Raw genomic sequence first — 24,859 nt, 5'->3', positions numbered from 1 at the left:
TACCTAACATGTTGGTTGACGATATTCCGAACGTTCTCGGCTACGTGAGTACCTACCTAGAGCAAAGCGAGCGGCGCTATGGACAATCCTCCCCTATGGACCTCTGTTGGGCTCAGCTCTTAAAAGGGTATGTTGGAGTTATCCCTGCATCGTCCATGTTCTGTTTACAGCCGGGGAAAATGTTACCCTGGGAGCAGGGCGGCATTTCCTTGTCTTTAGGCATGTCTTTAACTCTGCCCCAAGCTGCAATCTTGGATCCAGCCGGAAACATGGTGTTACCCTTAGGTATGGCGCCAGCCTCAATTGCGTACATCATCGCGACATCCTCAGCATGGTACTTCGAACCTGTGCCATCCCATTCGCGAAATTCCCAAATTTCTTCCCACAGAGTTGGCGCATTAGCTTTAGCAAAGCTTTCCGCTTTCGTAGAACCTGTTCCACGTGCAGGACTTCCTATAAAAACTCCCTTTCCAGGAACAAACAAAGCTGCAATAACAATTCCACCAGCACTCTTTTTCTTTGACATAACCTCATCAAAGGCAGACTTGGCGATAGCTAGTAATTCACTGTTGGTGATTGTGTTGCCTGTCATCAGTCGCATGCCACGCCAGGTGTTCACGCCCCACTCACCACCATCGGCCATTTCTTCGGGATCACATCCACTGCCATAATCTGATGATGGTCTACCGGAGCTTCCAGCCCTGCGGAGGAGCTTGGAGATGAGGCCTCGGACAACCTTCGTAGGGTTTTTCTTGCCCTCTTTGGTCTTACTGCTACCATCCCCCTTTCCTTTGCCTGGCTTAGATTTACATGCTTTTCCAGCAGGCGGGGTCTTGACGGGTTTCGGTACTGCTGGAGTCGGTTTTGCAGGGGTCGGCTTTGGCTTTGGCTTCGAATTCGGCTTTGGCTTCGAATTCGGCTTTGAGGGATTTGCCTTGGTTGTTCTTCTCTTTACCGATGCTCCAAGCTCTCTGGTTTCGTTGCTTAAAGAGCCCAGATGCACCTCGACTATCAGCCCATTGGTAGCAAGACGACCACCTCCTGCATTCTTGGCAGCAACACACGCTTCGATAATAGACTGCAAGTTCGCTATGCAATCATCCTTACTAAAGGTATCTTCAGTATTAGTGCGGCTGAAGATGGTGGACCCAAACTGTCTCTGTAACGACTTCTCGATGTTGTTGCCGCAGACTTCGTCAATAGTATTAGCAAATCCATTTCTTTCAGCCACAGAGACCATGCGAGGTTTGTAGTGCAGTATCTCGGAGTTGCACACAATATCTGCTAGAGCTGAGTTGAATATTGCTACCAGAGCGGTTATAGTTGCAGTAGTCCTCATTTCGAAAGAATAAACGACTGTTATTGGAAGGAGGTAAGGAAGAAAGGGATATTGTGATGAACGACTACCAGAGTCGTGCTGAAGTGATTTGAAAAGACTGTGATGAGTTTGTGAGTTTTCCAATGTGATTATACATCGATATATATACTAGCATAAGCTCGTGCATGTCCTTCATTGCCCGTGCTCCGGACTCCGTCGCTCAGCTCTCCCATTGTTTCGTCGGACACCACCCGGTGGAGTTTCGACCCACCTGTGGTTCTCCGTGAGGCACAGCTTCAGCTAGCCTTAAACATCATTGACATCTATTTAGGCAAGTGGCAAGTGGTGACCAAAGGTCCTTCTGTTAAAGCTACGGGCTCGATGTTTTGATACTTGCTGAGTTGATCCCTAACCATTTGTCTGCGATGTCTTTTCGGGGTGCAAGCTTTAAATTCAGGCACCATCCGCCGACGCGCGGAACTCCGGGTTGCTTCGCTACCTATCACCATTGTCCTACACCATCGTCCTACAAAACTCGATGCGAGATATGGAATACACTTCTTGTGGTTAGATTGCTACAAAACGCCCAGACAGGAATATGCTCTTTTCCGCCCTCTTAGCTGGGTAAAATGATCTGTTTTTCGACTCAGCTGCAGGCTCTGGATGAATGGCTGGTTATGATATGTATTTAATGATAGTGATATATTATATCATATTCCATCACATGCTAGTTTCTTACTTTCGCCGTTCAGCTGTTTTACTGCGCGTCACATGGCTGTGTATTTTTTGACACTCGCGAGACGGACCAATATCTTGAATGGGCTCCATACTTCATTATTGTCATCATATATCTACACCTATATCCGCACAATGTCAACCCTACTCCGCTCCCACAGCTTATGCGCCACGGCCACGCCGCGCTGCCTCTCCTCATCCGTGACGCGCGCCGGCTGGACGACGATGCGCGCGTATGTGCCTGCAGCGCGGCGCTTGGCGAGTGTGCCAGGGTTGATGACTATGACGGACTCGACGACCTGAGCTATTAGTTAGCATGCAATACTGCCTTTCATGGGAGCACGTACCTTAACAGTGCCCTGCAGCGCACTCGGCGTGATCAGGATGTCGGGGCGCACGTTCAGCATCTCGCCGAGCTTGAGATACGACACGTCGAGCGGGGTGCCAATGGGCAGGAACGGGGACGGTTCGTCCACATCCTCTCCCTCTTGACCCGCGACGAGTTTCGCCGGCACATCAACGGGCTTGATGTACTTGCTCCTAGCCAGCGGCGGAAACACGGGCAGGAAACTGCGCTGCTCGAGCACACTCCGTGCGCCGCGCTCGTAGAAATTTGTGCCTCGCGCGCTGCCCCCGCTGATCTCCTCTTGTCGCAGCATGGAGAAAATGTCGACGGAGCTCATGCCCACCGTGATCTCGTTCATGGACAGTGTCATGGGGTTGGTGACGCACTGGACCATCTTGCCCGCGGCGCCGAGCGCGAGATCGCGCTTCGTGAACTTGTCCTGCGGGAAGGCGGCGGCGTGATGGTGGGCGTCGCGCAGGCTGGGGACGAGGATGATGTTGCACGTGGGGTTGCGGGCGGCGAAGGCTTGAATTGGAGTGGAGATGTGGTGGCGGAAGAGGTCGGTGAGGGTTGCCTGGTCAGGATGCGCGTTGGGGGGCGCATCAAAGTCGCCGGTACGAATTTGCGGATGCTCGGCGTCGAGGAAGGGGCCGAGTAGGATGATGGTGTCTGCGTAGGCGGTGGCGGCGTTGTCGAGGAACGTGTGGAGGGGTGCGAAGTCAAGGTTTTGGTCGGTGGTGTAGGGGCCGGCTGCTACCATCATGGTCAGTGGACGGGCGTTGTCCGGGTCGGAGTTGGGTGTGTCGAGGTAGCGTGTGCTGACTGCGTCTAGTTCTTCAGGATTCGTGGCTGGGGGGTTTAGGAGTGGAAGGGAGAGTATTTCAGACACAACGAAGACGTCGCCGTTGGCGTTAACGCCGCGTAGAGCGACGATTTGCCCAGGGAAGAAGTTGTAGGAGGGTAGGCTGTCGACCTTCAGTGGCACTCGATGCCCTGAGCCCATACGCCGCGAGCCTTCCAGCACGAGAGATGCTGTGTTGAGCTTCCCCTCACTTGTGTCGCTTGCTATGCGTCCGACTGCGATGATCTGATTTGGCGATTGCAAGCTCGGATTCCCAAAAGCGCTGTCGTCCAAATCCATTGACTCTTGAATGAGCTGGCGGAACTCGTCTATCCTGTCGTCGAGAACCTCTGACGCTTCAGACAGCTTCATGGTCATTGTGCGGTACGAGAATTTGGACATGTCTGTGTTCGCCTTCAGCTTCATTCGTGGCGCGGTCGGCGCTTCAAGAGGAGGTTCTGGGAGAGCAATGTCGCTGCTCATGAACTGCTCGGTGATCTCGTTCGCGTTCGCACGGGAAGCGAAATCAAATGTCCTGCATACGTCAGATACAGTTTGAGACCCTCAATTGAGTGATTCCTACGGTCCAGCAGAAGTATCGCCCTTCGGTGTGAGACCTCCGGCCGGCGAGCTCATGAGATGCGCCTTGTTCGCTCGTCCGTTCGGTGTGTCGAAGTTGCCCTTGCGCTTCGCTGCGCCGCCGTTTGCGCGAGGTGTGTTCGGTACTAGGCCTTCAATCATATCAAACATGTCGCCGCCCTTCGCTCGTGGTGTTGGGCGCTCCCTCTTGATCTCAGTCCTCTGCTGTGCTTTCCCTCGACTCTCGCGTTCCAGTGTGTCTTGGAGGGTCTTCTTGAAGTCTCGCACCGACTTCAGCTCCATCCTCTCTCCCTCTGCGCCCATTTTCATGCTGTATGCCTGCCATTTGAAGTCTAACTCTTCTGCAGATATTGAGTACAGGCGCATCATCGTCTGTAGCTCTGTGAGCACGTCAGAAGGAAGTTCATGATCTTTCGTGGCGCAGTAGCGCTCAAAACGCTCGGTAAGCTCGGTGGTCGCGTCGTCCATAATTATTCGTATGTGTAGGGAATGGTGAAGACGTCAGAGCGGTTTGCGCGCGATAGATCAGACGCGTCGACGCGTCGAGTTAAAGTGGTGGTGCTAGCACGATTGCAGCTAGCGTGGTGGATGCGATGCAGGGTCCGGGAAAGTTATCTGATCGATGATCGCCCAACTCCTATCGCGGAGTTCCTCAACAGCCTTGTTCCTGTACTACCACGCGTGTTTGAGAAGTTCTATACCCCTCACAGTCCTTCAAGATGACCACAATGGGCCCAATCGCCGAGCCCGTAGCTGGCACCACACCTCCGTCTCCTGCGGCTCTCACCGCCGACCAGCAGGCCAAGTACGACCAATTGCTTACTGAGGTACGAGCCTGGGAGTCGCTGCCAGTCTCCTCTGCCAAAGATGCCGAATCCACACCCCTCGACGACAACGACCGCATGTGGCTGACCCGCGAATGCCTCCTTCGCTACCTCCGCGCCACGAAATGGACCCTCGCACAATCCTCCATACGTCTCCGCTCCACAGCAGTTTGGCGCCGCGAGTTCGGCACCGAGAAGCTCACAGCTTCATACATCTCCCCCGAGAACGAGAAGGGCAAGCAGGTCCAGCTCGGTTACGACAACTCAGGGCGACCCTGCCTGTACCTCCTGCCGCAGAACCAGAACACTAAGCCTGGGCCCCGACAAGTCGAGCACCTGGTGTACATGCTCGAGCGCACGATCGACCTGCACCCGCCCGGCCAGGAGAGCCTTGCGCTGCTGATCGACTTCAGCAACACATCCTCCGGCGGCACACCAGGTCTCGGCATAGCGAAGCAGGTGCTCGACATCCTGCAGAACCACTACCCCGAGCGCCTCGGCCGGGCGCTGCTCACGCACCTGCCGTGGTACGTCACGCTGTTCCTTAAGGCGATCAACCCCTTCATCGACCCCGTCACGAAGGAGAAGATCAAGTACAACGAGCCGCTCACCGACCACGTCCCTGCGTCGCAGCTGATGAAGGCGTCGGGCGGTGAGATCGACTTCAAGTACGACCACAGCCTGTACTGGCCAGCGCTGGAGAAACTCGCTGGCGAGAGGAGAGCACAGAGGGTCGCGAAGTGGGAGAAGGCCGGTAAGCTGATCGGCGAGAGCGAGATCTACCTCTGGGGCGGGGCTGAGGGCAGTGTCGGCAGCGGACAAGCTGCAGAGGCCATTGGTACGGCGGTCACTGCTGACGCCGCACTTGATGCTGCTCCTGCGCCTGTTGCTGCCGGGCCTGCCCCTGTTGCTCCTGCTGGTGCACCCTCCGCTACTGAGCCCGCACCCCTCAGCAACGCTGCCGTCGTCGCGCCGCCGGTCCACGCACCCGGTGCCAACGGTGATGCGGCGCTTGCTGAGGGCGTAGCGAAGCTGGATGTCAACGGCGAGGCTAGGCCTGTGGCCTGAGCGTAATAGTTATTGAGCGTTGCATTTGAGCGATATGCTGCATTAGACATAGAATATCAAAGATGTACTTGGTTGGCAATATGTTTTGACGTTCAGACACAGTCTTTTCGGTCATAGTAATGATGACGTCGTTGCTGTTGTACTTTACTTCTGTGTGCGTTGTGTCAAGATCGATGATATTTTCTGTTTGACTTTGCACCACTCTACTGGCACCAAGTAGGATCTGCGTCCAACTTGACACTAGAGTAAAGTCTGGACTGTGTGCTCCGGCCCATCAGACTGTTGAATGCGGCCAGGGGTGCTCGGTGAAAGTTTGCAAGAAGATGCGAGCTATGATGCTTTTCAGTTGCTAAATGCTTGGTGAAACGGCGACAATGCGTGCGTCTATTCAGTCTATGGAAACACCTAAACCATGGCGTTCGGATTGCGCTCATGTCAGGTAGCGCAGCACATGCACATCATAACCCAATGCTTCTTGATCGGAAAATACTATTTGTCAGACACGTGTTCCCAATTCCCTTTCCATACAAGAAGGGAACGCTGTACTCTACACGAGGTACTGGATTGTATAGTCGGGGCCGTCGGCAGTCCTTCGCTGGGCCTCCAAAACCGCTTCAGGCGCTTCTGCATTTCCGATCAGGCTGGGGAGGTGCTCATTGGTGTGTTCCAAAGCGGTACCAACTTTAGTAAAGCAGCCGGGGAGTTCAGAATGAGGCCTGGCCAGTATGTAATGGCAACCTCGATGCCGTTTAATTAGAATGCATAACATGCTGCGTGAGATGACTCCGTCCTTTGACTTCCATCCACGGAACTCTTTACGATTCCACTCCCTGTCGTCTAGGCGCGCGAAAGCCGTGTAGCTCTTCTCGTCTCGAGCGTCGATGCCGTATTGGATTCCCTGGTACGTACCTCTACTTTCAATTGCGAGATCTACCCATCGTGTCCAGGCCGTCACCTCAAGTTTTATACAAGACGGAAGAGCATTTAGTTGCAGACGGATGTGCGTGGATGACGACGGTGTTGCGCCGTGCTTATCTGGTGCACGAAATACAACCTCGCTCCCAAACCGAGACGTCCAGGACCATGATGGTCGATTTGGCACTGGTCTGGCCTCGGCAGTTGTCGAGTTGGTGCGAACAGTCCACAGGAGACCCTCGAGTTCGTCTAAGCAAATGCCCTCGACAAAAGTCTTCTTCAATCGTTGTTCGTAGACTGATACAAGACCAGCGATTGCAGGCAGGATGTCACTTATGAACGTCAGTTGCCGTCTGCTATATAGTTCGATGGCCCTGTAATAGAGCCACATTGGTTGGTAAAGCATGCTGTTTGTATGGATCCAATTCTGAATATTCATTATGCTCTCGTCATCAAGAAGGTTCCGTGGTTTAAGATAGTCCATTAGTACAGGGCGGCCCCGTTGTTCAGGAAGAGGCGAGGTCTCTGAAAGACACTCATCCAAGCATTGCCATTTGATCTGGGACGCTGTGAAAATGAGCGACCGGCGTGATAGGAGCTGCTCTTGGAATACCCAGCCACGAGAGTAAAGAGGTAGGTGACTGAGGGGTTGAAAAGGCTGTTTCACGAAGATCACCGTCTCGTAGTCGGCAGAGTTGGGCTCAAGTTCGAGCCGAAGGGTAACTTTGATGGGACGTGTAACTCCAGGACCTCGCTCGTGGTCCAACCCAGTATCAGCTTCATCGCCTGCTGCAGCGAACAGCGTAAGGCTGGAGCCCGAGTAGATATCTTGCATCGCGGCGACTTGATCCTGGAGTTCAATCGCACAGTCTTGCGTTATGCATAGAGCATCTATCCATAGGTATGAGTACCCGAGCTCCCGAGTTACTTTGATCGCATCAGTGAATGTGCGTGGCATCTGATCAAGCGGTATTTGCTGTTGGAGATCACTTTGGTTTGCAGAAGTCATCTTGTACCTTACTGTAGAACCCCATTTGTAACTCAGGGTCGCATATTGTGCTACCCTTCCTGATCCACGAACAAGTCGGGTAGATTGATCTTCACTGGCAATCTCGATTATCCATAGAGGCAAGGTCGCCGTGGAATTACATTTAGGATGATGTGTGGAGCAGTGGTGCATCCACCGCTTCGCAAGAAGTAGGTTTTGTGGAGACATCAGACGGGAGTCTGTACTACAAGCTTCTTCCAGTTCTGAGAAAATTTCTGTCCGCCACGTAAGTCGAGGAGTGTCAAGTTGAGCCACAGAATTTCCGTACGAGGAGTTGAAGGAACGAACAACCACAATGTAGCAAAACTGCGTCCATAACGGAACGTCAATGACCACGTCCTGAGCAAATGGGAGGTACGCCCAAGCGAAAAGAGTTCTGGTCCCTCGACCTCTATTCGAGTTGGCCCAAAGCTAGCTTGCTGCTGCATTGCACAGGCGATCTGTTCCTCGCTGTAGCGAGACTGCCGATTGTCGAACATGGTAGGCGGGAGAAACCAAGAAACCATACATGCTTTACTGATACATCGGCACAGATCGCAATGCTTCGCAGAATCATGTACAAGACCAAGTGTCGCATAGTGACTGTACACCAGTATATCCGGGTCTTCCTCTAAACGCCGAAGGGTTATGTTTAAGCATTTTTCGCAAAGCATCGTAAAAAGATAGGGGTGTCGAGGAGGCAAATCCGCAGGCCGGTGTGAAGTCGAAACGCCTGTCATCTAGGCAACAAGGCTGTGCTGACATGTCACGTGGAATATGCACGACTGCAGCTGCTCCCACCTGAAACAACATTCGGAACCGGTCAGCGACACGCCGCTCATCAAATCGAGCCGCGTACTCATGCCCATGGTAACCACAAGTCCGAGAATCGCGTTATCTGCCACCAGATGTTATTGGCTCGATCTTGAGGCTCAGCTTCACAACGCCTGTTGATTCGTGGAGAAGAGCAGCGTTACCCACGTGATTCTTGGAATGAGTATAATTGGGCCAGACACAAGGAGCAACACGACAGCCGCCTCATGATCCTCACAAACGCCTTTTCAGCGCCTCAGGACAACTGCCAAGGCCATTGGAACTGGTCAGCCGTACCAGTACGCCGATCTCAATGTAAGCCGCGTACAACCGGACAAGACACAGGGAAGCAACACACCAACCACACAACCCACAAAGCGCCCCAGAACAGCTTCACAGGGTCATCCACAGCAGCAAAGAGCAAAAACAGCGCTCTGAGATTCAAACTTTTTGCATTCATCGTGTCCCCACCCCGAAGTCTAGAAAGCGCGGTCTACGAAAACATATTACTGCGCCCCTGCTTCAGCGTGGAAGAATCCTCATACTGTTTCTCATTAGCAACGTGCTCGTTTCTCCAACCAAGACAAGGGGAGCAGTGCAACTTACCTGCAAAAACCCAGTAACGTCGACCAAAACCGTCCAGCAGTCGACGAGATCCGCAAGATCCTGCTGTGTCTCCACCTTCTCGCCGCCGCCGACATTGACGCTGCGCTTGAAGACCGCGACCATGCTGTGTCTGTTCTCCTTAAGAAACTCGCGGGCCTGGAAGACGGACTGGTCGTTCTGGCGGCCCCTTGCGATGACGGCTGCGTTGACGACGCGCAGGACGGCGAGCATGAGCTCGTAGTACTTCTTGAGGGCGTTGGGGTTGTCGAACTCGAGCCCGATGTCTGGGTCGACGGCGAAGATCTGCGAGTCGCGGACGGCAGGGAATAGGCCGGCGTTGAGCACGTAGGCGGCGCCGAGGCGCGACTGGGAGATGCGCAGGAGCAGGGCGAGACTGGCGTCGTAGTAGGACAGGAGGCTGGATACTTGGGGCGCGGCGGCGGCGCGGAGTTCCTCGGGGATGTGCTTGATGTTGTCGACGAGGACGCCCATGAAGTTGAGCGATACGAAGGTTTCGAGTACGTACTTTGACTGCTGGCGGGTGGCGACTGCAACGAGGGCGTTCAGTAGTAGGAGAGCGGAGATTTTGCACGTCCCTTGTCCACTGTATGCGTCATCACAAACGATCTCGAGAAGGTGGCTGCCGCCATTCTTAATGGCATTGAGCGTGTGGCGACCCAGCGGAGAGTTGAGTGTTGCCTTCTCGAATGTGCCGTTGATGTACCTGAAACAAATCTGGTAGCAGTACTCACGTAGCTCGGGCGTAGAGATCGAGCTGTAGACACCCGTAAGGGCTGCGCGGAAGAGCTGGCTCAAACGGTCGTTTGAGAAGTCACCCGTCTTGTCGAATGCCGTCGATGTGAAGTCAACCTTCTGAATGAGTGCTTCGGCTAAGCCAGCAAGCTGCAGAGCAGTGAAGACGTCGGCATTGTACGATTGTTCCAGCTTCGGTAGAATGACCTGAAGTGTCTGCAGGATGAAAGAAGCCCTTGCTCCATCCTCGAACTCGCAGCTGTGCACGGTCACCATGAGGACTTGTACCCATGACTGCAGGATGTCCTTGTGGTAGCGTGTCAACTGAGCTCGACGATTCCAATCAGCGAAGACGGCTAACAACAACTCGGCTTCTTGCGCTAGCTCTGCTTCTTGGAACTCATCTTCGATGAGTCCATCTTTCTTCCAGAACTTCATCTTCAGCAGGATGACCTGCTGAAGTAACGGCAACGAGTACAACAGATCCCCATCCTTCTCCTCCTGACATGAGGCAAGATTGACGCCTTCGAAGAACCGATGTTGATCCGGCAAAGTGCGTTCTGGGTACACAAATTCGATAAAGTCAAACAGATCGAATATGTTAGGGTTTGGCGTTGGATCCTCGCCAGGCCGAACGGTGGTACCGAGAAGCAAGGACTGTATCCTCGACTTCATTGAAGGTAAGCTCTGCTTGATAGTCAAACGAAGTTCGCGCGATTCGTAGTCCAAGAAAGCAGCTCGCCGCTGAAGGAAGCTTTGCAACGCAAGCGCTGGAGATCCTGAAAAGAACTCGGAGTAGTCGCCAGTAGCGAGAAGCTCCAGGCCCTGCACGAGAGACAAGCCTTCCCAGGAGATGTCAACGTTGATTGGTGTCAGGCGCGGTGCCTCGATGAACAGGAGTTCGTTGTCTCGCAGCTCATCCATGACGATCGCACTGGTCAATGGTGAACGCCACAGCTTTTGAAGGACGTCCCAGCAGCGGGTCTTGAGCTCGGATCTCCAGGCCACGAATTGTTCCCCGTCGTTGTCAGGGTACTCGACCGCTAGAAGGAGGATAGCATGGAACAGGGCCTTGCCCTGTGACCACAGACTGTCTTCGGCAATGCGAACAGTGCTGCTTTCACACGAGAAGCCAAGCAAGATATGGGCGATCGTCGGTCTGGTGGACACTGCCGCAAGGCAGCTATTCAGGAATTCAAGCACTCGAAGCTTGACGACGTATCCAGATGCTTCCTCACCGGCTTCAAGTTCTTCCGCACTGAACCGCATCAAGCCATGCAAGGATCGGCCAATCCTCTCTGCTTCATTGTCTCGTTCCAGGACACCGACGATTTTGCTGCGGCCAGATCGTTGTCCGAAACCAGCTGGTGATACAGCAAGCTTCCTTGACGATGCTAGCTTCTGTAAAAGTTGTAGGGAAGCAATAGTCAATGCTTCATGACCGGTACCACAATACAGGCCGAGGTCAACCACGATCTGGAGGTTGTTCAAAATTGCATCTTCAAAAGACGCAAGTGAAACATTGGAGACCGGAGATCCCTGCGTCGACGATTGCTGCTTCAGTGTAGGCCTGACTATATCAAGGTAGGTGGCCTGCAACTTCATGACCTGATCCATGACTTCGATACTCAGCATGAGTGTTTGTATGAGAGGCGAATCTGATGGAGCAGCGTCAACTTCGCTGACATCATGGTGTGAAGCTGAAAAAAGAGCTTTGAGTACCTTGTCATTGAATATCCATTCCATGACACGGGTGTAAGGGTGCATTGCGATGTATGCAGCGAGAGAAGAAGAGTCGATGACAGAGTCAACGGGTATGCTGGACTTGTTGGCAAAGACAACGAGGTTCTCGTTGAAGGTGGAGAGACATGTTACGATGAAACGCAAACATGTGCACCTCATGACGTTACGCTGCAACGGGTCAAGGACCTCCTGCGAACGCTCCGCGAAAACTTGTTGCATAACGAAGTCAATATAGCCCTCAATTCCTGGCATGCGGCGTGACGATCCAAGAGTTTCAGGAAACGGCAAGCCGTCATTTAGCCCTTCGCTCTCTGGATAAGGCTCAATGAGGCTGTGAAGCAGTCGCACGAAAGCAATTGCCTCATCGTACCCATCAGCTAAGGTGGGCCAGAAGTCCTCTCGTGGTGTCGATACGAGGGCATTGCTTGGTTTTGAGGCGACGTAGAAGCCACTAACTGTCCAGTCGTCTAGAGTGTTCCAGATGACACTGGCGCGGTGGACATCTTTGCCCACCAACAAAGCTGATAGCGCATCGTATGCCGCTGCCCTTAACCCACTCTCGACTTTGTCTGTGCATAAGCCGAAGCAGATACCCAGATAGTTGTACTCTTTCAAGTCAAGGATCCATTGGCGCGCAGCAAAACTGTTTCTGCAAAGATGAGCTAGAAGACGCAGATAGCTTTCTAGCATGGTTGCACTTTCAGGTTCGACAATCTGGTCGGCTGGCGTTTGCGATTGTGCAAATATACCGACCTGGGTCGCCTTCTTCGGCTCGTGGATATCACGGTCAAACTCCACGAGCTCGTTGAAGATGTGTGTATAACTCAAAGAACTCGTGCGTCGTATCTTTCCAGATGCCGAAGCACCCTCTTCAAGCAGGAATTTGTGTGCACAATCTGCGTTCTCCTGGTCGGTCGAGATTGCCCGCAGCATTTCGCAGAACATGGCAATACGAGGAGTTGGCTGTCTCTTGGCTGCCCATTGCAGGAATCCGTAGAGATTGCTTTCCTTGTCGTTCCAAAAGTCACCGGCCGCATCGGGGAAACCGTCGAAGGCGTATGCTACGATGACCATAAATCTCTCTAGATGCAATGGGTACTCCCCGGTCGACCGCTGGAACTGCAGTTGGAGCCGTCTCCGTTGGTCATCCTCCTCGACTTTCAGCTTTCGCAGCGTATCTGGCATATGCGTAATGAAGGAGTCGACGAATGTTTGCAGTTGTTCCATCAGGAGTACCTTGAAAAACTCCTCAGGCTGTGTGGTCTCAGAACTGAGCATAGCGGTGTCCTGCAGGAGCGTCGATAGCATACTTGTCTTCTGTGGGTCGTACCATCTAGTTGGCCGCACATCCTGACTGACAGACAGCATGAAGTGGAAGGCACCATCGTTAAGAGTTCGAATGAATTGGTCGGAGCGAGTCTCGGCCTCAGCCTTGAGATCGACACCCCGTATGGCAGGGTCACGGTCGTTGGGGTCCACGTAGCGGCCACTGTACTCGGCTAACCACCATGCCAAGGTCGCCGCATGGAGGTTCCTCAGTGCCCAGCTGGGGCTGTCGAGTTCGGCCATCAGTGAGTCGTGGAGGGCGCGCGCGTCCCGCAGCATAACATTACTTTCGATGGCAGTCCAGCCCGTCAATCGGATGATCATGGGCACGTAGTGTATCGTAATGATGTCGTGGCGTTCGAGAGTCTTTGCCTTGGCCAGCAGCGCCTTATAGTTGTCGACGTTCACATAGCCAGCCTTGATCATGTGCGTGCAGATGGCAGATAGATTCTCATGCTGTCTCGTCAGGCTCTGACGCTGGAAGTCCATGATCTCAACAAAGCCTGGCAGGGGCACCTGTCCAACCACTTGGGTGCTCTGGACGCGTTCCATGATCTGCTGCAGCCACTTCTCGACGTTGGACATGCCCGTCAAGCACTTGTTCCAGTATCCATACGCATTGACCAGGTTCGCTCCACCGTCCACGCCCAGTATGATCTGCACGGCTTTCTGCAGCGTGGACAGACCTTCAATCTCCGTCTCTCCGCCATCTCCGTTGTCCAGTGTGGTCTTGGTCAGAATGCGCAGGCAGAGGAGAATGTACTCGCGGCGGCGGTGGAAGCGAATGACGGCCGTCTGTAGCTGCGTGCGGTCCAGCTCCTGCGCCTCGGTCGCAGCGCCCATGAAGAGCGCGGCGGCATCGACTTCGTCCAGGTCCAGCGCGTCGGCCAGCTCAAGCGTCTGCTGCTTGAAGTCGTCGTTGACCTCGTACTCATTGTCGTCGATGGTGATCTTGCCGGCCGACAGCAGCCGCCTGCTTGCATCGCTCTTGGGCTTCTTGTCCAGCAGCGTCTTGAACTCCTCCAGATGCGCCTCCAGGTTCAGCACCAGCCGCTCGAGCACGGGCAGCTGCAGGTCGATGTGGGCGCAGAGGTCGCGGTGCAGGCCCTGGAGGGCGGCGAGGCTGTCTTCGTCAGCCATGGGAGAGTCGCGGGGAGGCACTGCGCATCGTGCGCCGGCGGCGTGGACAGGCAATTGTGCGGTGGAGCGCGACCAGAGGCGTGTTTGGGCCGTGTTTTCCTGTCCCCAGCTCGAACTTTCGCGGCACGCGGGTGGAGCTTGGACGCGACTGCCTTCTTGGCGGCGACCGTCACGGCAAGCACCCCCGTCGCAGCTCCGCAGCAGCAGCACCACGAGCGTTGCTGCGCAAAGCTGGCCGCCGTGTTTCGCAATTGCAGAGCTTCACAAAGTCATGTGCCGCTCGTGAACAGACTGTTTCCGCGCTTCTTCACTGCTGGCGATGCGCACCTTCCGTCAAACTGACTTTCAAACGGTAGAGAATTGTGAGCGCCCAAAATGGGCGGGAAGAAGGAGGTAGTACATGCCAACAATATACAGGAGGCGACGAGTGAGTGGTCAGAAATCTCCACCTCGACCATTGTACTCACTGCTGCAGTCCTCATCCAAGACAAGAACGTCCAAACCCGAGCACAGGGCTTGAAGGACCTCGCCCGCATCATCCAGCTCAACCGTGGGAGGCCCAACTTGGAGGCGCTTGGGAACAAGGCCTATGCGTCACTATGCGACACATTGTTTCAGTATTTAAGGGACGAGCGCGCAAAAGTCATACAAAGCAAGTCCCCGTCGCCGCAAGCAGCGCGGAATCTCACATTATGTGCAACGGCCCTACGCCACGTCATGGACTCTGGCGTACGGACGATCAAAACCTCGACAGTAGAGCTCTTCATAAAGACCATCCAGGAAGTGGCGCCAAGCAGAGACAATCTACGTCTCAAGCCGTTTCTCGAAGAGATACCCAAGCCGCTGCGATCACTGCTTGAGTATCAACCACATGTCGAGCGTCTCTCGCTGAACGGTTGGAATGCAGCGGTTGACTTCTGCATCGATGCTTTGGCTGGCTCATCAATAGAGGCTGAAGCCGAAGCGTCTGGAAGCTGGGGTACCAGTGTTTCCAGCCGCGGTCGCACTCCCGTCGGCTCAAATGAGCAATCAATCGTGAAAGATAGCTTTCGTGAGCTTACGGTACGAAAAAAACCGGCGGCTGACGAAATTTCTCTGGCCGCCGCTGAAGAATTCATTCATTGTCTGCTTGCGCTCGTCAAGGCGGCTAATGCACCAGTTCTTGACAAAGCCGAAGCGGTTCTGACAGCTCTTTCTTACTTCCTGAAGCGAAGGACTGGTCGTGGCAAAGTGGCAACAGCCGCTCTAGCAGGCATCAATGCCATTTTGACTCGAACGGCCTTACAAAAGCTTGACCTGTCGAAACGCATCATCAAAGAACTGCTACCCTCGATGAAAATTATGTGGTCTGAGCCGGCGCTTCGTGACGAAATGCTGATTACTTTGACATACACGGAACCTCATCTCTCGAGCCTTGTAGCTGACCTTGATGATACCACAACATGTCTCGATCTTGAAGCAGTACTAGACACGATGTACGCAGACTATCGAACGAGGAAGGAGACTATGCATCAATACCTCGAGGAAGATCACCTTTGCTTTCGCTATCCGAGTGCGACGAACGCAGGCTCTCATCCACTTAGCACTCCGGCATTTTCGATGGAAACCGAGCACCTAAAGTCTGAGGGTCTTTGGGCGACTGTGTGCACGATTGCACGCTTCTCGTTGATGCTTGATAGAAGGAAACGAAAAGTGGCACACAATCGCGAAGCCGACGGGGAAAGTGTCCCCAAGCGCGCCCGTATCAATCTATTGTTTGATGAGTACACCCGACATCTGGCGGAGCCGCGCTCCAATGCCAGACGAGCTGCTCTGCAAGTTATCGCATTTTCAGTACAAGAAGGGCCCGTCGATAAAGACACACTCCAGTCATTGATTGACAGGCTCACTCTATGCATGGCCGACGAGAATGCGACACATTCTACATGGGCGATGATCGCTTTGACTGCGTAAGCCATGCATAAGCTCGCTTGGTTCTCTGCTAACAAACTGTAGTGCTGCGTTCCAGAAGACCGCCCAGCATCATGCGCTTCTGCCTTTCTGGGTGTCTGTATGGCAAAGTGCATCTCGGTCTGTGGCTTCTCCTTCATTGTCTCGCACTGCATGTCATCTTATGGATGTCCTGCTCAACCTTGAAATTGTGCCCTTCACCGATGTTTCCGACAACATTCAATCCATGCTCCTCTCCATCGAATTGGCTGGCCCATATCTACTCACAGAATCGAGCGCCTCCTTGCTGACCACTATCATGCGCGAGCGTATGAAGGAGAACCCAACTCAGTTCAATCAAACCGCTGCGAAAATCATTAGCTGGGTTTTTATCAAGTGGACACCCAGTAAGTATTTCGCCCTGGTGATGGAAACAACTGACTCACAGCGATAGGCCTTTGGTCCGAAAGATCGTACGCTGCTACAAATGCAAACCATTGCACTGCTCGAGACGTCTTGCAGTTGCTGTACGCTGCTTTGGACCTGTTACCAAGCCTCCCCGACCCATCGCCTTCTCTTGTCCTCGGAGCCGTCTCCCGGGCCAGAGTATGGAACGCTCGCTATCACGCACTTGCGCATTATCTTCTTTTGCTCGGTACCGATGAGGCGTATCTCACACAATTGCCCGAGCGGCATAGCCCATCACACCTGCCTGATACAAAACACCAACCTTCAAATATAGAAATCAGAATTTTGGAATACTGCTTGTCAGAAGTAGACAAGACGAGAGAGCGCTGGAAGGAAGCCTCCCAGTCAGACATCCAGAATGTCACATCAGATATGATGCGGATCATCACCAACCTCTGCATCATCGCACAAGCGTTCACCAGCCTTGGTAATCCCAAGGATCGTCGAGTAGAAGCTCTCGAGTCATCCATTGAGAGACTTGTGCGCACGTTTGTCGGCACATTATCGAAACCACAGACAGAGCAGTACAAGATCGACGCTGTACTTGAGACATGTGCTAGAAGCCTCCCTGATCTGAGCTTATGCGGCGCACTCAATAAGACTGTTTTCAAGCAGACAGGGGTCGAAGTTATTTCACGCCATCTTTCCGAGGCTCTTGACATTCGTATCGAGGTCAAGCATTCAATCAACGCCGTAGAAGATGATTTCATGGACATCGATGATGGCGATGATTCCCAAATGACCTCCAATATGGGAAGCCTCGACAGCTTTGTGCCGCGATACGCTGAACAAGCCGAGACAGATATCCTCGCCCTACGCGCGTCAACTTTATCGTACCTTCATCTCATCGAGGCAATTACAAACAGTACGGATCAAACCGATGGCCAGATTCCCCACAGCTTTGTGAGATATCTTACATCTTTAAGTGAGAACGATTTGCTGCGCTCTCGCCAATTTGTTCGGTCCCTTCTCCACAGCGGCTTCAAACTTTCGCGGACTGACTGTTCAGACTTGCTTGAACGACTCAGTGATGCCCTCGTGGCACCTCGTGCGCGCGAGTACAATACTTCCGAGGTAGCTAACGGCATGTTGGTGGAATTCCTCATCGGCACTGCTCTTGTTTGGGGCCCAGACGAAGACGAATCTGAAGCCGAGTCTCTCTATAACACCGTCGAGGATATGTATGATTATTTTGTCGAGGGATTGGAAGATATGGGGGTCAGACGATCAACATATCTCCAAGAAACCATTGCAGATCTCTTGCACGGTCTACTCAAGCACTATCCAAACTTCGGGCGCGACTCCAACCTACCATCCGTCAGAACCAGCCTTTTCAGACTGCTTGCCGAGGGCGAGATTACCGTCAAATACCATATTGCTGAACGTTTGCCGTCAATGTTCGGACACTTCGTGTTGGCTGATCATACCAAGGTCCTTCAAGACGTCGACAGTAGCCTCCCTGGCGAAGGTGACGGTCTGGAAGGGATCTCTCTTCAACTACTTGTCTTGTCAAATCTGGCATCACGATGGTATACGCTACTACGTTCAAGTATCTATCGTATCTTTGCGACAGCTGGGTCCGTCGAACAAGCTGCTCGACACGCTCAACGTTGCATTTCTAGTGTCGCGGAGGCCAGGAATATCGCAAACTCGCAGCAATTGTTCCAGCTTTTTGCCCCACAAATTCTTTTTACGTGGCTGGACCGAGGCAATAAGCTCGAATCCATACCGTTCTTGACATTTGGTTATACCTCTTTGGCAGACCTAATCCGAGATGTCGAGGCGGAAACTGTGGGCCAAGCAATGATGTTTGGCCGAAAAGAGGAAGTCGAGTACCTGGCGGGGCTGTTAAACACTTCTAAGACGGATCTACTCTGCAAAAATATCGGCAAAGCAGCAGCCTACACGATCTCATGGGACATCTGCAGAGGCTGCGCGCAGAATAACACAGAACCTAGCTATGCCGATCTCCTCAAGGAATTTGTGAGTAGTGAGAAGTATTTCGATCTTGTTCAAAAGCAGTTCCCGCAGGTTCTTGCCTGCATACTGCAGACAATCGATCGAGAGGACCGCTTGGGAAAGTCATTCGAAAAGAAGCCTGCTTTCACACCAGCAGCGGAAATTTTGACTGAGATGCTCAACATCAGCCACTCGTCACAGGATCTTGATGCTCCAACCGAGCCGTCCTTCAACGCTTATTATCTACCAGACCAGCTTGAACGGCTTTGTCGACGAACAGGTGACGACCCTGTTGGGTTTTGGAATCCAAATACGTTCACCTACGTAATGCGCACTTTGTTGGACCGTATCCATCCTGCGCTCGGTTCCCTATACGCTCGATCCATAATACGCAAGATCCGAGTTGTAATCGCTCTTGCCGGACCCGTCGCTTACGAAGGCTACCCACTACAGATGACCTTGCAGTCGCTACGTCCATTCCTCACCGATGTTCATTGCGCAGAGGACACCGTAGGCATTATGCAATATCTCTTCGATCGTGGTTTCCAATACCTCAAGCAGCACCTGAATTTCGTAACCGGCATTGGGGTTTCGATACTGGTGTCCATTCGAGTCTTCCTCGGCACCGCACAGGACAGCACCACACAGCAGTCACAACACGTTGCAACCATGACGACAGCCAATAGATTCCATACATGGCTTACGGAGAACCTAAAGACTCTCTCTGAAGCCATCTCACTGAGCGAAAGGCCATCAGTCGTCAGGGCGTTCAAGTTCATCACTACTGCTGCGTCGAAGGTGCGAGCGGAAGGTAACTCATCTCGCGGGAGTGAGGAGAGTACGCTTCTCGTAGAGATCCTGAACGATGTGAGAACCGGTCGCAAATTACTGAACAAAACATCTCGCGAGGTTGCACTGAATCTGCTTTGCCAAAATTTCCAACTGGCAGCCACAGCTCGAGATGATGTGCTCGGCAAAGATCAGGACGCTGTTGAATATGCCGGACTTGTCTGGGAATCATGTCGAAGGCCCAATGTGGGTGAAGGCTACCTGCTATGGGCTGCACGAGTTCTTGGACGAGCATTTAGTGCACAAGGTATAGTTAAACAAGCAGTGACTGCATCACGCCGCCGGGTATCTGCCATCCAATCCTCGAGAGCTCCTTTGGGCGAAAATTCGAAAGAGACCATTATCAAGGAAGTGGTCGACCTCTTTTATAGCGACGAGCGTCGCGAGGTCAGCTTGGCTGAGAATGCTATCAGACATCTGATCGCCCATGTGCCAAAGAGCGATCAACAGTATGAGACCAACGTTTACAGTGCAATACCAGAGGCCATAGGCCGCGCGCTCGTACTCTACATTCCGGACCATTCAATGTCAACGCTCATTGCGTCCAGCGAAGCTCCGGAGTTTGCAGCTACTCCAACAGAAGACAAGACCGTAGCTGTGTGGGTCAGAGATCTTGCCGTATCACTCTGCGCTGTTGCATCCGAAGATTCAATTCTCGGAGCTTTGCCTGCTCTTCTCCACGGCATCGAGCATATGGCAGAGAGACTGTTTCCTTACATCCTCCATCTTGTGCTATTAGCCGAGTACGAAGAGGAGCGCAGCGTCCGAAATGCCATTTCAACGGCTGCCATGGCTTGGTTTCACGATTGCAGTCCTAAGAGAGAACCTTATGTACGTATCATCTTACAAGCTATCTTGTATCTACGGACACAACCAGTTCCCAAAGAAGTTACTCGAGTGGATCGAGACCTGTGGTTGGAAATCGACTACCTTGCGGCATCACGAGCTGCTACCTCTTGTGCGATGTACAGGAGTGCATTGTTGTTTGCAGAGACATCTTCAAGTCATCCTGTGATCAAAACCACTTCAAGAAGGTCATCGGTGGTAATGCCACCCCCAAAGCTACCGGCAGAGCTGCAGCTTGTCATCTACAAGAACCTGGACGAACCCGACTCATTCTACGGCATTGACAGAGGCTCAGGTCTCTCAGCTGTCTTGGACCGTCTCGATTATGAGGAAGACAGTATCAAAAGCCTTATTTTCCGTGGTGCTCGACTTGATAGCCAGATGCGTCGCCGCAACGAGCTTGAACTTTCCGACACGCGCGGTACAGTCAGGTCCCTTATCATGCTCAATATGAACAGCGTTACGCATTCGATACTCCCGACTGATCGTTTTCGCGACACAGGCGATGAGGCCGTAGAAAGTACACTCCACACTGCTCGTAAGTTAGGACAATGGGACATCAAAGCGCCTGAGACGAACCATAGCGAGTCCGCAACGCTGTTCAAGGCATTTCAAGGTCTTCATATGGCTAAGACGCCCACACAAGCACAAGAGGACTTGAACCAACAGATGATCGCAACAATGAACTTCCTCACCGGCAGGATCAGTTCTTCAGTTCCGACGAAAAGCCGTCTACGAACCCTGGCGGCGTTAACGGAAGCGGACGAGGTGCTCCGAGCCGACAACCCGGAGTACTTGCTTGACGTTTGGGATGGTATGAAGGCTCGAGAGAGATGGATGGGAGCTGGAGAGTAAGTACAAGCTGCGCATATAATCTATGGAGAACTGATGAGCGCTCCAGATATACTGATGTTCGTCAATTGCTGTCTTGTCGCGAGACTCTATTCAATGTTTTGAGTACGAACAGCGTTCTAGTTGAGTCGTTGCACACACGCACTGCAACCATACGCAACATGGAAGTCGAAGCTCTGGTCTCCTCCTCTTCGATCAGCAGACGACATGGCGCAATCCAAGATTCCTTGGCCAGCGTAACTTACCTGTCCGACATCGTGCAAGAGTGCAAGAGCGTGGGTCTGGACATCGAAGCTACAGCTCAGCATGAAGTGGCAAACGTTCTCTGGGAACAAGGCGAGACCGACACTTCTATACGTATGCGTCAAAACCTAATTAGCCACGCAAGCTTCGATTCACATATGGTGGAACTGACCTTACCGGTACTACTTGCAAAATTGGTATGCACACGATGATCTTTGCGATAATTAGATACTGACGTGTTCAAGGGTCATCATCTCGCCGAAGCCCGACTTGCAAAGCCAGATGCGATCATGCAAGAGTATCTTGAGCCAGCTATTCGCGAACTGAGGGGTCAAGAACAAGGCGTAGGCCCAGGACAGGTGTTTCACGAATTCGCACTGTTCTGCGATAAGCAGTTGCAAAACCCAGACGCAGCGGCAGATTTAGAACGCATCAAGACTGTCATGGACCGAAAGTTACAAGAACACCAGGACTTTCTCAAACTTGCGAAGAGCGATAAGAGCAAAAGCATGCGAGAGACATATCAACGCAGTGCGCGCCGCGCAAAGACCTGGTATGACCTCGACAACACCGAGTACGAGCGCATGCGCAAGGGTCGCGAGCAATTTCTGCGACAGTGTCTCGAAAATTACCTTCTTTCTCTGGCGGCGAGTGACGAGTATAACAATGACGCTCTTCGCGTCTTCGCCCTCTGGATTGAATATGCTGACACCGAACTCGCGAATGAAGCCGTAAAACTGTACTTGAGCAAGGTCCCCAGTGGCAAGTTTGCTCTGCTCATGAATCAGCTATCGTCTCGATTGCAGAACGAGAGCACACCATTTCAGAAGCTTCTGTTGGGATTGGTCTACCGGATCTGCACCGAGCACCCGTATCACGGCATGCATCAGATTTTTGCGATACAGATGAAGGTGGGGCCGATCACAAGGGAGGATGTTGCACGCTCCAAAGATGAGTCAGCAAGGTCCCGCCAAAAGGCTGCGATAGATTTAGCCAACCATCTCCGGACGGACCCGCGATCGAGATCTTACTGGAGCTCGATCTACCAGTCCAATGAGATTTATCACAACCTGGCTATGTTCAAGAGTGAGAAAGAGAGCACGCAACAAGGACGTGAGCTGCCACTCGATCGCTACAAAGAATCGAAGGAGCTGGCCAGTATTGTGCCGAAACTGAATGTCCCACCAGCCACGCTACAAGTCGAAGTCCGACCGAACATGGATTACACAGATCTGCCAAGGATTCAAAGGTTTAAGTCTACCATGAGTATCGCAAACGGTCTCAGTGCACCGAAGGTCATCACAGCGATTGGTACAGACGGTAAACCGTACAAGCAATTGGTAAGCTCACCGATGGAATGTGTTGATGCTTCTGCTTACCTTTGCAGTTCAAATCGGGCAATGATGACCTTCGTCAAGATGCAATCATGGAACAGGTGTTCGATCAAGTGTCTCGACTTCTGAAAAACCATACAGCCACACGCATTCGAAACATTGGTATCCGAACTTACAAAGTTCTTCCACTTTCCACCCGTTCTGGGCTGATGGAATTTGTACCGAACACACTACCACTGCACTCCTGGGTCATGCCCGCTCACGAAAAGTACTTTCCAAACGACCATAAGTCGGACAGATGTCGGAAGGAGATCGGTGCATGCCAGTCTGACTCTCTCAGCACACGCGTCAAAGTTTGGAAAAAGGTAACCGAAAACTTCCACCCTGTCATGCGTTACTTCCTACTCGAGCGATTTGAGGATCCAGACGAATGGTTCGAACGTCGCTTAGCGTACACCCGCTCGACAGCTGCGATTTCCATTCTCGGACACGTTCTCGGTCTCGGCGATCGTCACTGTCACAACATTCTGCTTGACGAGAAGTCGGGGGAAGTGGTACACATCGATCTCGGCGTTTCGTTCGAGGCGGGTCGTGTCTTACCTATCCCTGAAGTCGTACCCTTTCGCCTCACTCGCGACCTCGTTGATGCAATGGGCTACACTAAAACTGAAGGAGTGTTCCGCCGCTGCTGTGAGTTCACCATGGATACTCTTCGCGAGGAGCGCGAGTCCATCATGACGCTGCTCAACGTCTTGCGATATGACCCTCTTGTCAACTGGAGCGTTACACCGACCAAAGCGAAGCGGATGCAAGAAGGCGACCCAACCAATACCACCCGTGGACAGAGTGTTGCGCCAGGTGGCACTCCAGCACCCCCTGGCTCGGCTCTCGAACAGGCAGAAGCCGTGCACGAGAGTCTGAAGAAGAAGGAGAGAGAGGAACAGGCTGGTGAAGCAGGCAGAGCATTGAGTGTAGTCGAAAAGAAACTCAGCAAGACTCTAAGCACGAAGGCTACGGTCAACGAACTGATCCAGCAGGCGACGGATGAGAAGAATCTGGCAGTCTTGTACATGGGATGGGCTAGTTATGCCTAATGCCGCAGACGATGTTACGTTTCAATGAGGTATTTTGGATCAGGACAAGTAGCGCATAGCCGTTGAAATATACATAAACTCAACTCAACAGCCACAGTGACAGGTCGTTCTAGGCATTTTCGGCCCTTGCTGCATTAGGAAGGTCGCACTTGTTACTTCGTTAAATCGACCAATCATGAAAGCTCATCTTAAAACGCAGGATCGAAGGACCCGTTAACGGCCCGTTCACGAGCCGCAGTACAAGACTTTTGTAAGGCGTACCGTTAATATGGAGATTATTCGTATAGCTCCTTGGTGCCTAATTTTCCGGCCATGAGGTGATATAAATACATCGAACTTGGTCTCCCTTCCGCGCTGTTGTGTGCATTCAAGACCAATTCCCACATCCTCAACAACACCAAGCTCCAACATGCGTTTCTCCGTCCTCACATTCGCAGGCCTCGCTGCCGCAGCGCCGTCTCTGCTCGCCCGCCAGTCGAGCCACTCTTTCAACCTCACAGGCGCCTCCTGGGACGCCACAATCACCACCACCTCCGGACGCCCGGGCTACACTATCCGTGATCTCGTCGTCGGTTTCCACAGCCCGCTCACCGAGCAGGTTGCCAAGGGAGCGTGCCACTACAGCTTCGTCCCCCAGGGCTTCAGCCCGCCTGCCGTGACAGACACGTGCGATGCTGGTCTGGCATACACCTGGGAATGTACGTGTCCATCCTCACACTTCCCTCCCCCGAGCCTCTGAAAAGAGGAAATGACGGGCGGAGAAAATAATCGAGACAAGCCACTGACCATAGCAGCGTCCACACTCACTCTCACCCACAAGGTCCCCATGGGCAACGAGACCGTGACTCTGCACGGCACCGGCACCCTTACCAGCAGCTGCAAGACCGACGGCGTGGGCAGCGGCAGCACGTGCGTGGCGACCGGTAAGGTCGAGTTGAGCCACTACTGCCGCCTGGATCCCGTGGTTGTGGGGTGTTACCCGGTGGATGGAAACCCGTGTGGAACCTTCTGCGAGAACTGAGGCATTGTGATGATGTAAGAGCTGTTTTGCACACGCTGTCTCAAGGCAGTCGAGTCGCATGCAGGCTTGCAGGTTTTGATTGATGAAAAGATATCACAAGTACTGTTTTAAATATAATGTATGAATTATGCCATCGCTCTGCTTGATCCTTGTGGGATTGAACTGACATAGCCGCCGTCCAAAGTATGACGACTTCGCTGACAGTTGTG

General features: G+C 52.9%; 6 protein-coding genes across 6 annotated transcripts; 3 read left to right on the top strand and 3 right to left on the bottom strand.

Annotated features, from left to right (window-relative positions):
• Window positions 1-232: 232 nt before the first annotated feature.
• On the top strand, window positions 233-755 carry C7974DRAFT_384587 (uncharacterized protein). Its single transcript, XM_046140855.1, has one exon. The coding sequence runs from the start codon at window positions 270-272 to the stop codon at window positions 669-671; it is 402 nt and encodes a 133-aa protein (XP_046000957.1). The 5' UTR covers window positions 233-269; the 3' UTR covers window positions 672-755.
• A 1,395-nt stretch (window positions 756-2,150) lies between these two features.
• Window positions 2,151-4,348, bottom strand: C7974DRAFT_326761 (DNA polymerase alpha 70 kDa subunit). The gene is made up of 3 exons (XM_046138996.1): window positions 3,824-4,348; window positions 2,401-3,775; window positions 2,151-2,352 (listed from the first exon to the last, which is right to left on the bottom strand). Exons 1-3 carry the CDS (start codon window positions 4,306-4,308, stop codon window positions 2,176-2,178), a joined length of 2,037 nt encoding a protein of 678 aa, XP_046000956.1. The 5' UTR covers window positions 4,309-4,348; the 3' UTR covers window positions 2,151-2,175.
• A 126-nt stretch (window positions 4,349-4,474) lies between these two features.
• Window positions 4,475-5,844, top strand: C7974DRAFT_384584 (CRAL-TRIO domain-containing protein). The gene has a single exon (XM_046140854.1). It carries the CDS (start codon window positions 4,560-4,562, stop codon window positions 5,730-5,732), a length of 1,173 nt encoding a protein of 390 aa, XP_046000955.1. The 5' UTR covers window positions 4,475-4,559; the 3' UTR covers window positions 5,733-5,844.
• Window positions 5,845-6,092: 248 nt separating this feature from the next.
• Window positions 6,093-8,393, bottom strand: C7974DRAFT_384583 (heterokaryon incompatibility protein-domain-containing protein). The gene is made up of 2 exons (XM_046140853.1): window positions 7,964-8,393; window positions 6,093-7,910 (listed from the first exon to the last, which is right to left on the bottom strand). The coding sequence occupies exons 1-2, from the start codon at window positions 8,346-8,348 to the stop codon at window positions 6,280-6,282; spliced, it is 2,016 nt and encodes a 671-aa protein (XP_046000954.1). The 5' UTR covers window positions 8,349-8,393; the 3' UTR covers window positions 6,093-6,279.
• A 115-nt stretch (window positions 8,394-8,508) lies between these two features.
• On the bottom strand, window positions 8,509-14,140 carry C7974DRAFT_384581 (nucleoporin Nup186/Nup192/Nup205). The gene is made up of 2 exons (XM_046140852.1): window positions 9,094-14,140; window positions 8,509-9,031 (listed from the first exon to the last, which is right to left on the bottom strand). Exons 1-2 carry the CDS (start codon window positions 14,053-14,055, stop codon window positions 8,981-8,983), a joined length of 5,013 nt encoding a protein of 1,670 aa, XP_046000953.1. The 5' UTR covers window positions 14,056-14,140; the 3' UTR covers window positions 8,509-8,980.
• A 120-nt stretch (window positions 14,141-14,260) lies between these two features.
• On the top strand, window positions 14,261-23,712 carry C7974DRAFT_420324 (uncharacterized protein). Its single transcript, XM_046144252.1, has 7 exons — window positions 14,261-14,482; window positions 14,531-16,004; window positions 16,051-16,391; window positions 16,439-20,957; window positions 21,008-21,398; window positions 21,447-22,541; window positions 22,589-23,712. The coding sequence occupies exons 1-7, from the start codon at window positions 14,431-14,433 to the stop codon at window positions 23,627-23,629; spliced, it is 8,913 nt and encodes a 2,970-aa protein (XP_046000952.1). The 5' UTR covers window positions 14,261-14,430; the 3' UTR covers window positions 23,630-23,712.
• Window positions 23,713-24,859: the final 1,147 nt, after the last annotated feature.

The sequence above is a fragment of the Boeremia exigua genome (genome assembly GCF_020726555.1).
Source record: "Boeremia exigua strain MPI-SDFR-AT-0100 chromosome Unknown C7974scaffold_2, whole genome shotgun sequence".
Taxonomy (NCBI): domain Eukaryota; kingdom Fungi; phylum Ascomycota; class Dothideomycetes; order Pleosporales; family Didymellaceae; genus Boeremia; species Boeremia exigua.
The sequence above is the reverse complement of the archived record's forward strand: the minus strand, read 5'-3'. Positions and strand labels throughout refer to the sequence as shown.

Coding starts and splice junctions, on each gene's coding strand:
- C7974DRAFT_384581 (XM_046140852.1), bottom strand. CDS start 14,055: ATGGCTGACGAAGACAGCCTCGCCGCCCTCCAGGGCCTGCACCGCGAC. Junction 9,032..9,093: donor ACGTTACTGGGTTTTTGCAG/GTAAGTTGCACT, acceptor AATGAGAAACAG/TATGAGGATTCTTCCACGCT.
- C7974DRAFT_384583 (XM_046140853.1), bottom strand. CDS start 8,348: ATGCTTTGCGAAAAATGCTTAAACATAACCCTTCGGCGTTTAGAGGAA. Junction 7,911..7,963: donor GTTCGTTCCTTCAACTCCTC/GTACGGAAATTC, acceptor CGTGGCGGACAG/AAATTTTCTCAGAACTGGAA.
- C7974DRAFT_384587 (XM_046140855.1), top strand. CDS start 270: ATGGTGTTACCCTTAGGTATGGCGCCAGCCTCAATTGCGTACATCATC.
- C7974DRAFT_420324 (XM_046144252.1), top strand. CDS start 14,431: ATGGGCGGGAAGAAGGAGGTAGTACATGCCAACAATATACAGGAGGCG. Junction 21,399..21,446: donor CGGTACTACTTGCAAAATTG/GTATGCACACGA, acceptor GACGTGTTCAAG/GGTCATCATCTCGCCGAAGC. Junction 22,542..22,588: donor GTAAACCGTACAAGCAATTG/GTAAGCTCACCG, acceptor TTACCTTTGCAG/TTCAAATCGGGCAATGATGA.
- C7974DRAFT_326761 (XM_046138996.1), bottom strand. CDS start 4,308: ATGGACGACGCGACCACCGAGCTTACCGAGCGTTTTGAGCGCTACTGC. Junction 3,776..3,823: donor GGCGATACTTCTGCTGGACC/GTAGGAATCACT, acceptor TGACGTATGCAG/GACATTTGATTTCGCTTCCC. Junction 2,353..2,400: donor CGCTGCAGGGCACTGTTAAG/GTACGTGCTCCC, acceptor CTAATAGCTCAG/GTCGTCGAGTCCGTCATAGT.
- C7974DRAFT_384584 (XM_046140854.1), top strand. CDS start 4,560: ATGACCACAATGGGCCCAATCGCCGAGCCCGTAGCTGGCACCACACCT.